Source organism: Vipera berus (genome assembly GCF_964194415.1).
Source record: "Vipera berus genome assembly, chromosome: 1".
Classification (NCBI taxonomy): domain Eukaryota; kingdom Metazoa; phylum Chordata; class Lepidosauria; order Squamata; family Viperidae; genus Vipera; species Vipera berus.
The window spans coordinates 43,168,494-43,182,310 of record NC_138202.1 but is presented as its reverse complement, the minus strand read 5'-3'; the positions used below and the strand labels follow the sequence as shown (position 1 = coordinate 43,182,310).

Genomic DNA, 13,817 nt, shown 5'->3' with positions numbered 1-13,817 from the left:
CAGCGGAGCTGTACTTCTCTTGTGCCAGGAGCTACATATCTCTCATATTTATACCATCTCTCCTATACCATTTATATTATGATCATTTTTCCATCATTCCCTATTCATACTTCAGTAGATTTAACATATCTGTAATGCAAAAATCATGGTAATCCTATGATAGTGTCAGAGTTTTGGTAGCTTTTTGCTCTTATCTAATGGTTGCCTAGCCAGACATGAAACCCCCTATACTTGGGAGGAAAACTCTATACCCATCTCGAAATTGTTAGACATATACATCTTTGGGCACACAATAAAATATTACTGGATTACAATTTACTATATTCAAATACTACAAAAGTATGGCCTCTTTTCATCTTCAAAATCGTCAGTAATACAACCTTCAGAAAATGCAATAAATTACACTTTATATTATGAGAGAAATACTAATACCAATTTATCACTGTCCAGAAGGATTGAATTACATAGTTCTGATCAATTGTAATTGTTGTGGTAAATCAGAAGAGAAAATACAAAGGATTTTTTGAGCGACGTAAAACACTACTTTTGAATTAGATGAATAGGGCTAATCAACAGGCTCCTAGCAGTGTGAATGGAAATAAAAATAAAAGTGATTAAACAAATTTGGACATCACTAACTCATGCTAATCCTGACATGAAACTGAATACTGGAAACATTGGAAATAATATTTTAAGATTAGCATGTGATAGTGACATCAAATAATGAACTAAAATGGTGTGAGAGTGTTGCAAATGGTAAGGCTGCAAGTGTAGAGACACATTTATTTTGTGTATGAGGACTATGATCTGTGTTTGATGATTGGTAGAATGTGATCCCTGCAAAAATTACAGAGGCATTACTCTGTTTCTGGGAAAATATTAAGCAGAATTCTAATCTGAAAGATACAAGAGATACAACAAGGTGAATGGATGTAAAAATTAATCCACTGAAGACCAAGCTAGCTGCTTGACAGAAAAAAAATGAAGTAACTGATTACAAGTCAAACAGGAAAAAACACAGAATGGTAAAATATTTACTAAAGACAGTACAATGGTTCAGCAAAGATGCAGAAATAGAGAAATGTTGGCAGAAAGATAAATAATTGTGCATCGCAAAGAATGAATATTAAAAGAAGCTAGGATAGCTGTATACAGGGGCATGTATATAAGGGCATTCTGCCCAATTTGTTATATGGAAATGAAAGTTACTTACATCATGAAAAATAGTTATTCATCTAGTTCAATTTAACCTACCTACATCAGTCAGGCCAGTATATACCTCTAACAAAGTGTACTGTATCTCATGAAAACTTATAACTTCAAATAAAATTTGCTGGTCAGAAATAATATTGTTTGACTATCATAGATTTATATGGCTCTCCTCCCAGAATTTTGAGTGTATGGAACATAGCGTTTAAAAGTACTTTTTAATCTTTTCTTTTATCATGATCTCCAATGCCAGGGACTATGTTTTTAGAGACAGAAAACATAAAAGGAATAAAATGGTTTTTGATTTTGCTTATTCCAATGCCAGACACTATTTCCTTGGAAACACACTATAGAGCAGACATGTCAAACACAAGGCCCGGGGCCCAGATCCGGCCCGCGAAGTGGTTTCATGTGGCCCGTGAAGCCATCCTGGAAACAGTGAGGGAACAGCCCCCACTGCCTTGGCCCTGGCCCAGAGACCCTCCTTTTGCCAGAGACCCTCAGATCTGTCCCACTCCTGCCCAGACCCCCATAGGCATCCTTGATGCGAACAATGTAGAGCTGGCCACGCCCACCCAGTAGGCCATACGCACTCTAGCCATGCCCACCCAGTAGGCCACGCCCACCCTGGCCATACCCACCCGGCCCCGAGGGCAACTGCAATGCTGATGCGGCCCTCAATGAAATTTAGTTTGACACCCCTGCCATAGAGGTTATATTTGAAGTATACAAAATTTTAAAAAGTCTGTGATTGGTTCATGCCTGCCTCTGCAGAATCAGACCTATAAAAAGCTCTTAAAAATACGGAAAGCTGCTGCTGAAAGTTGCTCAGGTGCAGATAATGAACCTATTCTTGCCCTACCACCTGCTATTCTCTGGGTGTTGAACTGAAGCTCCTTAGTGATGGACCTTCATGGACTATGGTCCCTTCTTGTCCTTGGCCTCTGGCTGGTGATAAGAACAGAAATAACAGGACCTTGCTGTCAAGTTGAATTCCCAGACCAAACTAACATCTAATTATGGCCCAACAGCCAGCGTAGTGTAGTAACACAGAGAGGAGTACTTTCGCTTAATCCAAAACCATGTCAATCTTAACTCTTAGAATGATTGTTATGAGGTGTATAAAACATTTCATGAACTTGGAATGGGCAAAATGTGCTACTTTTCCCTAAGGGAACAGATTCCTAGAAAGATTCACCTGGTTTCACTTTCTAATCATGGCTATTTGTAGTTCCCAGGGGAATAGAGCCTTTGATATTTTACAATGCAGCTGTTCCAAATAAGCAAAGAATTAACCCCAAACTGACCTTTTCCCTTTCTAATCAAATGAGAGTCTCTTGTTAAATACAAACTATAAACTGCATCCTATCTCAAATGCAATCCTCCATGTAATCCTGTACAGTATTTGTTTTATGTATAGATGTGTCTAAATGGTTTGCTTTTATCTTGTTCTTGTAGTTCAATGCAATTAATTTGTGTTAGCTCATGTTTATTAAGTTTGACAGACAGGAACAACACCACAAAAAGAGAGTTTTGGCTGGCAGAATACATTCCTTATTAAACCAGATTAAAGGAAGATTGAGTGTGAACAGTTTAACCTATCTCAACCATGTCTAGGGTTCAATAAACCCTGGTTTTCACTCCAAATTTCGGGGCAGCTATCTAACATTCAAGATGGCCTTTCATTCAAAATATTGTGTTTTTATCTGTTTTTCATTTATTGTAAATCAGGCAACAGATGGGGTAAACGGTGCCAGCCAGAGATGGCCCAGGTCATTTTATTGGTTGAGGCAAAAACTAAAGCCCATCCACATCCATCTATCTAACACAGCTAAGAACTGACAGCTAGCTTAGGGGGTATCGTCTACAGGCAGTCCTTGACTTATGACCACAACTGGCCCCATAATATCTTGCTAAGCAAGACATTTGTTAAGTGAATTTTGCCTCATTTTGCAATCTTTCTTGCCAGAGTTATTAAGTGAATCGCTGAAGTTGTTAAGTTAGCAACAAGGTCGTTAGATGAATCTGCCTTCCTTACTAACTTCGCTTGTCAGAACGTGCAAAAGGTGATCACATGGCCCCGGACACCACAACCATCATAAATACATGGCAGTTGCCAAGCATCTGAATTTTAATCATGTGACCACAGGGATTTCCACAATGGTCATTAGTGTCAAAAACAGTCATAAATCTCTTTTTTTCCGTGCTGTTGTAACTTCAAATGGTCATTATACAAATGGTTGTTAAGTCAAGTATAACCTTGTTCTCTATAAATCCCTGCCATGTTATTAATAGCATATAATAATCAGAACCAGAATTTTCCAGTTAGTGATGAATACGGCTCCAAATTTCTATGTATTGTAGACCTATACATTAAAGCTTCCAAATTCTTGACAACCACTAGATGGTAGCAAAGGGGATTCTCTGAATTTTTGGCTGCCATTTAGGGGATACCTGTATTACGTCAGCACAGATCTGGTAACCTTAAGGCAGGGGTCTTCAAACTTGGCCCTTTTATGACTTGTGGACTTCAACTCCCAGAATTCTTCAGCCAGGCATTGCCACCCACTGCCTTAAGGTGTACTATTTCTGATCCAAAATTTTACAATTAAGGAGTTACTTAATTTCATAGCCATGCTGGTGTTTTTTAAATGCATACATACTGAAAAATATTAAATATGGGCATTCTATCACTCTGGGACGCGGTGGCTCAGTGGGTTAGGACGCTGAGCTTGTTGATCAGAAGGTCAGCAGTTTGGCGGGTCGAATCCCAAGTGCCCCGTAACAGAGTGAGCGCCTGTTACTCGTCCCAGCTTCTTCCAACCTAGCAGTTCGAAAGCACGTAAAAATGCAAGTAAAAAAATAGGGACCACTACGGTGGGAAGGTAACAGTGTTCCGTGTGCCTTTGGCATCTAGTCCTGCCAGCCAAATGACCATGGAGACGTCCTCGGACAAGTGCTGGCTCTTCGGCTTTGAAACGGAGATGAGCACCGGCCCCTAGAGTCGGAAATGACTAGCACGCATGTGCAGGGGGACCTTTACCTTTACCTTCTATCACTCTGGATGTTAACATATTAGGAAAACTAAAACTGTTCTCTTAAAGGGGTTAAAATATAAAGAGGCTGTTCCAAATTACTACTTTTAAATTTCACCTACTACAGAACAACACAAGTTAGAAAGGTCTCATTTTCTTTGCCCAACTGAGCAATAAATCAGACACAGGAAAAACACCACCATTCAAATACATTGCAGGTGAAAACTTCCCTTGAGGAAGTAACATAGCTTACTTCTATTGATTAAGAACTCCCAAAACTATTTCTATTCTTCAATTTAAATCAAGCACATTTTCACATAGTAACCGGTTCACCTCTAGCTAGTAAAAAAAATTAATAAAACGTATTTTTTAAAAAAATTCTGAGTTTTCTTTTTTTTTTTTTAATTCCATTTATATCCCGCCCTTCTCCGAAGACTCAGGGCGGCTTATAAGCTTAGCAGTAGCCTTCATTCTATGTATATGCCTGCTTATTAGGGCTTTCACACACCCCACAAGTGGCATTATTACAAAGTCAGCTTAATTGCCCCCAACAATCTGGGTCCTCATTTTACCTACCTCGGAAGGATGGAAGGCTGAGTCAACCTTGAGCCTGGTGGGATGCGAACCTGCACTAATTGCAGGCAGCTGGTGTTACTTAAGGAGGCATTAGCCCACTGCTCCACCAAGGCTCCTAGAAACAAGACTAAAGATCCCAGAAAAAGTTAAAGAATATTTGCTTAAGAAAGCAGCAAATGGCACAATTATTTTACATGTAGTGAAAAATGTTATATATTTTTTTCAAGAAACAAAACTGGATGCAGAATTTGAAAAATGTCCCATATCTTCCCTTTGCTTAAAAAAAAAGGGGGGGGGGCTAAAATATTTGCTTTGGATAATGCCTGAGAAAACAAAAAGCCATTTCAGAGAGAAAGGCACCAGCCTGACAAAGCAGTAATATAATTAAACATTTGGAGACAGATAGGGAATGTAAAGAAAGAAAAACATGCCCAATCTTGCTATTGGGCCTCCAGCTATTACAAAGTAAAGATTTTTCTATTCACTTTACAACTACTAGATTTATGAGATTGTAAAAATTAGGGCAGCAGCAGCCTGGAACTGGCAAGATGCTGGAACTCAGTTGACCTTGAGATAAAAGTCAAAATTTCGGTAGTATTGGTCAGAAATAGTGCAGCGGAATCTCCATGATACATTACTTTGATAGCATCCTTGAGTGCAGAATAATAATCTTGACTGCAGGATTGCTGTTCCTTAACCAATTTGGTCCACATTATCATTGTTCCCATTGTTCAATTTTGCTTTTCTGCATAGCTCAGGGAATAAATACAAAGCATTCATGATCCAGAAATAAATTAAATCACTCCATTCTTATTTCTGTTTTCTCAATTACTGTATGGCAGAAACAAGAAAACACATGTGATCTTTTCAGAGAGACAGAATTCTGTGGCCAGAATTAATTTACACTTAAAGTCCAAACAACCAGGAGTTTCCAAAAGATATGTCAGCTGACCAACAACTGCTGCATTATGGGAACACTTATAATAAATGTAAACTACCAATGAAGAATAGGCTTGTTCCCAGAGACTGTACAATACGAGTTCTCCATATAATTAAAATTCATCTACTATTGCCATGTGTACTTAAAAATTAACTCTTCAACCTATCAGTTACTATATATAGTATTATTTATTATCAGCTCTGATCAACTGCTTTAAAAGTTTTAAAAGCATTCCTGCAATTATATTTTCAAGCACTATATTCAACTTATATTGTTTTAATTATGATTTTTTACTGATGAAGAAATCAATAGAAATTTTACAAGGCAAGAAAATACACATTTTAATACTTTTGAGTTTAGCACATATTGCCTTTCTTGATTAACTATTCTTCTGCAGAATATAAGCTGACCCTGAGGCTGACACAGAGTTTTAACAAAGGGTAACGTTACTGAAAAAAAGGAATAACAAGATGAAACATCAGCATACAATTCTAAAGGTACCCAGACATACTAATATTTTCTTCATGAACAAAGAAGACTGCAACTGCATTTTTTATTATTTGGGCAGAGTATGATATTCAAAGCTATAAAATAAAATAGTTTGTCAAAATGTATTGGAAATTCAGAATATGGAAGCTTCAAGTTAGCTGGCTACAGAACTACATCCCCAGATATGTGAATTAAATGAAAAAAAGCAAAGACATCTTTGATTCATGTTTAACTTTGGGTGAATGTCTGAAAATATCCATGGAGATTTCTAGATAACAGTACAAAAGTGGCTTGCTACTGCCTTCTTTTGTATTTTTTTCAGCTTCTACTCCTATCTTACAGTTTCCCATCCAAACACAAGCCTTACTTAGAATCCAAAATTAGAGAATGTCAGTCAGATTTAAAATTAAGCATGTGCATATTAATTACAAGTAAAGTAGCATAAAACTAATGTGGGTTATTTTTGGATATCAAAAATAATGGTAGACTGTGCTATAGCAATTAATCTCCTGATCAGTCTGAAACTAAAATATACACTGCTGGATAATTTGAGTGGTATGAACTTAAGACTGTTCAACCATAAAATAATTCTCCAGTTCTAGATGTGCTCATCCAGGTGAACAGTGAATGTTAGATAAGGACAGTGATTTGCTCTAGTTAATTATATGTCATTATGATACTTTATTTAACTTTAAACTGCCAATACCACCTCCATACAGAGGCATTAGTTATGTAGGTTTTATTTTAGACTTGACATTAGGTTTTAACATTTTTTAAAAATATTAATAGTTGTCAATTATATATAACTTCACATGAGTTTTACAGAAAAAGACTGACATTATTCATTATGTAAATTTAGCCTGAAACTGTGTCTATAGCTCAACTGGACCAGTTACACAATCTAAAAACATACAAGAAACCTTACATTCACATTCTTAATCTGCTACTGATATGTGATTTCCCATGTAGTCTTTCAGTCTAAATGCAATTCACATTATGACTTAACTAAGAAAACAAAGGAAATAATTACTTTCTTGCTCAACAATGGATGCTCTGATAGACCATTCTTGGACTTTAGTAAGCCAAAACGTCAATGTTTCCAGACTGGCTTTATTATTGGCTTTATTATTCTGTATTATTTTCTAAAATTAGTCAGTGGACATTATCTACCTGAAATCATTCCCATGGTAGAAGCAAATGTGTATAATTTTACAGGACTCAGTATTTTTCCTAAGTATGTTTCAAGGATCAGAACATTAATTGAAAATTTCAGCAAACACAGCTTTTCTCTGGTCTTTCTTTCTAAAAAATGTTTTATAATATTTTTCTGGAAGGTGGTATTGAAGATAAATACTTGTATATGCATATACCTGATAATAGGTTTTGATGTTCCTGACCAAAATAGTGAGGTTTTGAATTCGTAGGTTTGCATCATTGTTGACATGCTCATTGAAGCGCTGGTTTGTTGGGCGTGGATCTCTATAAGAAAAAGATTAGGATTTAGAACAGTTACACCAATTTGAAAATTAAACAGATTAAAATATTATTAAAACATTTCCTGGCTTAAACTTCTTCACTCTAACCTGATGCTCAAATCTTCTAGGAAAGTTCACAGAATGAAGTGATAGGGTTATAGTTAAGGAGGTAAGACCCATGGGCCTTATCCACTTCATCTAACTATTGCACACATGCAACTGGAGAACTTGGATATCCAACCTTAAATATGCTACAATATAACTCCCGTGCTCTCCAAGTGTCTGTTATTGCTGAAAAGTATCAATGTAGGAGGCACTGAATGATGATAGTTCACAAATGTTAGTATAGTCTAGTCTTTTTCTCAATGTGGTAGTTTCACTGTGTACATAGTATTTGTACTACTTCCCAAATTAATCTACAGTCCTGGCATTCCCAGGTCAAATACTAAAACAGGCTCAACTTTTAATGGTTTCTAAACTCACAAGGCTGCCCCAATCTTCTTCCCCATGTACTTGTTTCACTACATAGACCGAATTTTCACTGAGGGTCTATCTTGTAAAATTCCATTTCCCATCTGCGCACTATAAATCATACAAGTTGTATAATTAATTATGCACCCTTTATGTATATTGGCTCATATATCATTCACATTAGGCTCCAGCTTTTGTCTAGACCAGTATTTCTTAACCTTTGTTGAGTTTGAGATGTATGGACTTCAAGGCTACACATCTGGATTTTTCAGGGTTGGGTAACATTGTCTAGATCAACATTAATGATAGTCTGCAGATGAAAAGATGTGATTTTTTAAAATAATCAAACTAGTAACCACTTAACAAGCAATAGTGGTGCTTATTGTCCACTTTTCGAAATCACTGAACAGCTAGTTCACACCTACAGTCTGAATATAAGTTCTTAGATCCGTGTTTCTCAAACTTGACCACTTTAAGATGGGTGGACTTTAACTCCCAAAGTTCTAGGTGTTGGCCATCTGAAAGTGGCCAAAGTTGAAAAACATTGTCCTCGATCACCCCACTATATCAGCATGTAGATCAGGCAAAGTGACATCATTATATCTAGCTAATTATATTTACAATGCACAAAACCTAATCACAATAGTAGTTAAGTAATAAAGCTTAAGAGCAATTTGTATAATAATGGCAGATATTCACTTTGAATAATGCTTGGTTTAAGTTAAACCACTTTTTCTAACTTATTTGGAACTTTCATTCAATAGTTAGAATGCTAGACTATGATTGTGAAGGCCCAAGTTCAAATCCTCAGCTACAAAATTCACTGAATGACTTTGGGTCAGTAATTTCTCTCATTCCAACCTGTTCCATTATTGTAATCTGAGAGAAGATGGGATGTAAATTCAAAACATTTACTTAATCACAGACTTTCTTGTTATAATCCTTTCACCAAGTCTACTGACTAAAGTATATGAAATTCAAGTTAGTAATTTAGTTGCTAATTTACAAAAAATATTTATGAACTCTATAAAAGTTTAGCCTTGGACAAATATGAGCAAGCTAAGCACATATAATTCACAGACAATTTCCATGATGATGGAGAAAGAAATGCTGTTGCAACCATGGTAGCTACATGAATGGTGAGGATGGAGACCTGCCCAGAGCTGGCAGCAGAAATTTTTTTTCCTGCCCTGCCTCAGGCCACTGCCTTAACAGGAGGCATTAAGTATGCAGACAAGCGAGGAAGGCAGCTATTCACTAACAAAAGGAAAGCTGTAATTAAGAGACATTTAATGCAATTCATCTACATGACAGAAATCAAATGCAAAATAATAATTTAAAGACTTGTAGGAAGAGATGGGAAAAGCAGATGCCTCAGGCTTTCAAAAGATGTCTGAAAAAGATTCTACTTAAAACTCTGGATTCTAGATTGTTGAAGGAGCTTCACTGCAAAAGATACAGCTTGGCCATGAAGCAGCAAAATTGACTGTCAACCCAAAATTTGCAATTCCTCTTTTCTCTCAGAGACCTCAACTTATTAAATTCTATCCAAAAGGACTGCCGTATCCGACAGTGAAATCGAAGAACAGTGGTGTTGTGGGCAATGTAAGGTATGGAACAAAGAGCAGTTTCTAAACCTGTCATTTCTTTTATCATCCACCAAACGAAAACAACCAATCTTTGAAAAAAGGGAGAAAGACTCCTCTCATACTGTTATATCAGCTAGGAAAGCATTAGATACAAAAGGAAAAGTAGCATTCAGGGCAGTCTGGCAGCGAAGGAAGGCTATCTCATCTCTTTTCTATTAACAAGTCAATAGAAAGAGTGGATTGATTCCATCCCAAATTCTGGGGTTTGCTTCTCTGCTCCAAAAAGCAAGGGTCTGCCACTCATTAATATCAGCATTCTCAAACATGAGGCCCATGGAAAATTTTGCACCACCTGGCATTATCTCAACTCGAGCTGCGTCCTGCCCACAATACCACTCCTCCTCCTCCTCCTCCTCCCCCCTATAGCTTTAGGGTGAAAAGTATGGCTCCATACCCAGGTGGAATAGGCTAAAGCTGTAGGAAGGAACTGCACCACACAATCAAGAGACGGGTTATGACTTTTGTTGACACTTTTGCTTTGATGGGCCCTTCTCTTCATAAAAATAACATTATAATAATATTTGCGTTTCATATTCTACCATATGATTTTATTTAAAACCTTTGCGTAACTACTCAACTTAAACTCTGGGTTGCTTACAATCAAGAATATAATACAAAATAAAAGCCAAAAATCAATAACAAAAGAAAAGAAAAAGAAAAAGTCTGGCAATATAGCCATACCTCCCAGAGAAAATGAACATTCTCTCCTACCCCTGTTTCAGTTGCCAACTTGAAGATGTCTGGACTTCAATTCCCAGAAACCTCCAGCCAGGATGAGTTGAAGTATGAGTTGAAGTCCGTATATTTTAAAGTTGACAAGTCTGAGAAACACTCCTGTTCCTAAAACCTAAAAAAGAATATCATTTGAAGTACTCTCCTAAAAATTAAAAGGGTGGGGGCCTGTTAGTCCTCCAGGGAGAGGATGGAGGGGATATCCCATAGAGAAGGTATTTTCTGAGGGCCCACAAAATGCCAATGTTTAAGGGAAAGGACCTGGAGCTCGTCCATTTCATCTATTCTGGTAGGACCGGTGCAGTTGCCCCTTGACCTGCCCCAACAGGGCCTGGAGGCAATGGCTGTGGCAGATGGAACTGGCAGAAAGCAAGCCCAACGTAGGCATTGTACAAGCACAGGGGAGGGGGCTGGCCAGGACCTGTTTTGGAAAGGAGGGGGAGGCACCCACAACTGGAACTTGAGTGCTTGAGGCTTCACCCTTTCCAGCTCCTCTCCACATAAAACTTCACATCTGTCATGCCCCCCACCCCAGACAAACTGGAGCAAAACATTTTCCTTCCTGTTCCCTTCCTTCCTGATCAGATCTAAGGTGGACTATTTTAAGGCTGCACATATTCACCAATTTGGCAATCAGATAGAGTTATTTGTGGTTCATGTCTTCCCTGCTTTTCTCCTGTTGGTCAAAAATGCAGCTGCTGGCAGGGTCCTTCTAGCAGATGTTTGAAGAAACCTCTATGGATTACTGCAAAGCTGTCTCAGAACAGCTGCTAAATCTGTTAAGTATTAGCAGGTGCTGGGCTGCTCGCACTCTCAAGGCATTAAGCATATTTTAATAACAGCAGCAGGGGCAGGGACATGGAGGAAAAATAAACAGAAGTCAAGTGTGACATTAAATCTCTTCATAGCACCGTATCGGTCTTTTGTAAATATCACAACCTTTCTTCCATCTGTATTACTGGTGGCCCCCAAGGCTGGAAAAGTTGCTGGAAAAGTAAAGCAAATTGATAGCTACAGTACTCTTTTTAGAAAAAGTAGCTAGGAAAGCCACAGGACACTGTTGAATTCCTATAAATCCTCTTTTTTTAAGTTAAAGACTTAATATCTCTTGATTTCTTCTGAAGCTCACAAAGAAGGCGGGGGGGGGGGGGAAGGGCAGAAATGTCCTTGATAGCATGAACCACTTATGTTAGAGATTCATAAATACATCATACTTACAAATGCAACCAAGTAAACTTTGGACTACAATCAGAGTCTTTCAACAGAGGTGCAAGGGGAGGAGAAATTGGAGGTGATTTCATATAAAGCAGCCATGTCCAACCAGGAGCCCACTGGCTGCATGAGGCCCTGGACAGCTAGTAATGCAGTCCCATAAGATCAAAAACTATTAACACTATTATGCGATTTTTATACATTAACTATATATTTTATATGTGGGCCAAGACAATTCCTCTTTGCCCAATGCGGCCCAAGCAAGCCAAAAGGCTGGACACCCATGGACTGAAGCTTAAGTCATAGACTTACAATACAAAATTCATTGATCGGTAAATGGAATACCCTGTTATTTCTGTTGCCTTTGTCAAACTGCTGGCCCATGGGCCAGTTTCATCATACTGAAGCCGCACCCATCCCATTGCTGGCAATGCAAAAAGTGACATGATACATCACAACACATCATGTGACATGGCAAGTTTGATACCCGTGCCTTTGACTATGTTAACTGCATCCTGCCAGACCTTGCAATTCTGATGCCAGTTTGGCACTTCTAAAAGTAAAACTTCCAAACCACAAGTAATTTGAAATGTTCTGGAAGCCAGTACACCCTGAAACACTTTGAAGAGCCCCTAGAACAGCAAGGCCTAGAGCAGAGATTCCCAACTTTGCTGGCTCCAGAGACCGGGTTTCAAAAGAAAAATGTTCTCCCACGAACCGGGTGGGGTAGTTTCGTGGGCACAATCTAGATCCCGCGCATGCGCAGATGAACTTTGCTTGTTCGTCTGCCGGATGCATGGCTTGATTCCCAACAGGCCTCAGACAGGTACCGGTCAATGGAACGGGAGTTGGGGACCCCGACCTAGAAGGAGAAGCAACCTTCTAGAATTCTCCAGATTATTCTGTTCCTAAGCCGATTAATTGTACATATTGCTAATAGCTTCATGTTTTAAATGTTTCTTTTTATTCAAGATGATAAAACTAACCAGTTACAATATAAATCAAGGATCTAGCAATATTTTAATATTTTGAATTCCCACATACATTTCATTTAATGAATCACTGGTCCTGTTGTTTGAGCTACAAAAATTAACTTATGACCATTAAATCATTACTCTCTCCTACCTTGAGCAGCTTGCGGGACCACTATTACGTTCTTGCCCTTTTCAAATATTTTAACATAAAATTCAGAAGTTACTAAATCAAAAAATCCCCTCCCCCAGAGAGTTTGAAAGATTATGTAGGTAGTCTCTGACTTACAACCACAACTGGGATTTTCCATTGCTGAGTAAAGTAGTTGTTACAAATTTTACCCTCTCTTTTGCCATAGTTGTTTAGTAATTCATGTGGTTATTAAACAAATCCAGATTCCCACACTGACTTTGCTTGTCAGAAGCCTCTCGAGCTGGTCACAAATGTTGATCACATGACCAGGGACTCTGCAACTGCCATCAACACATGCCAGTTGCCAAGTAAGTTGACCACATGACCAAGCAGATGCTGCTAATGGTTGTAAGAATGAGGATTGGTTATAAGTCACTTGTGTTAGTGCCATTGTAAATTTGAATGGACACTAAGTGAATTGTTATAAGTCAAGGACGACCTGAAATTCTGCCATTAGTGCTAGCTTTAGTAAATTTTACTATATACCATTGTAATTAAAAAAGGACTTCAATTTGATTTTTATTTCAGCTATTTGTCGTGGAATAATTAACATTCCGACCAGAGGAGGATGGACCGTGGTTCATTTGCATGGTGAATATCAAAGAAAGAAAATCCGAGGCATATTCTATTGTAAAACTTTTAATGAGAAAACAAAAGCCTTGGTGGAGCAGTGGGCTAATGCCTCCTTAAGTAACACCAGCTGCCTGCAATTAGTGCAGGTTCGCATCCCACCAGGCTCAAGGTTGACTCAGCCTTCCATCCTTCCGAGGTAGGTAAAATGAGGACCCAGATTGTTGGGGGCAATTAAGCTGACTTTGTAATAATGCCACTTGGGGGGGCGGGCGAAAGCCCTAATAAGCAGGCA

The 13,817-nt window shown here is 38.2% G+C and overlaps 1 protein-coding gene across 2 annotated transcripts in view; it reads right to left on the bottom strand.

The window, feature by feature from the left end:
* Positions 1-13,817, bottom strand: part of CCDC88C (coiled-coil domain containing 88C) — a 110,839-nt gene that overhangs the window by 80,142 nt on the left and 16,880 nt on the right. For both annotated transcript variants that reach the window (XM_081331167.1, XM_081331168.1), the window contains exon 3: positions 7,620-7,728. In XM_081331167.1, coding sequence (XP_081187293.1) covers positions 7,620-7,728 — 109 coding nt within the window. The remainder of the gene's footprint in view (positions 1-7,619; positions 7,729-13,817) is intronic.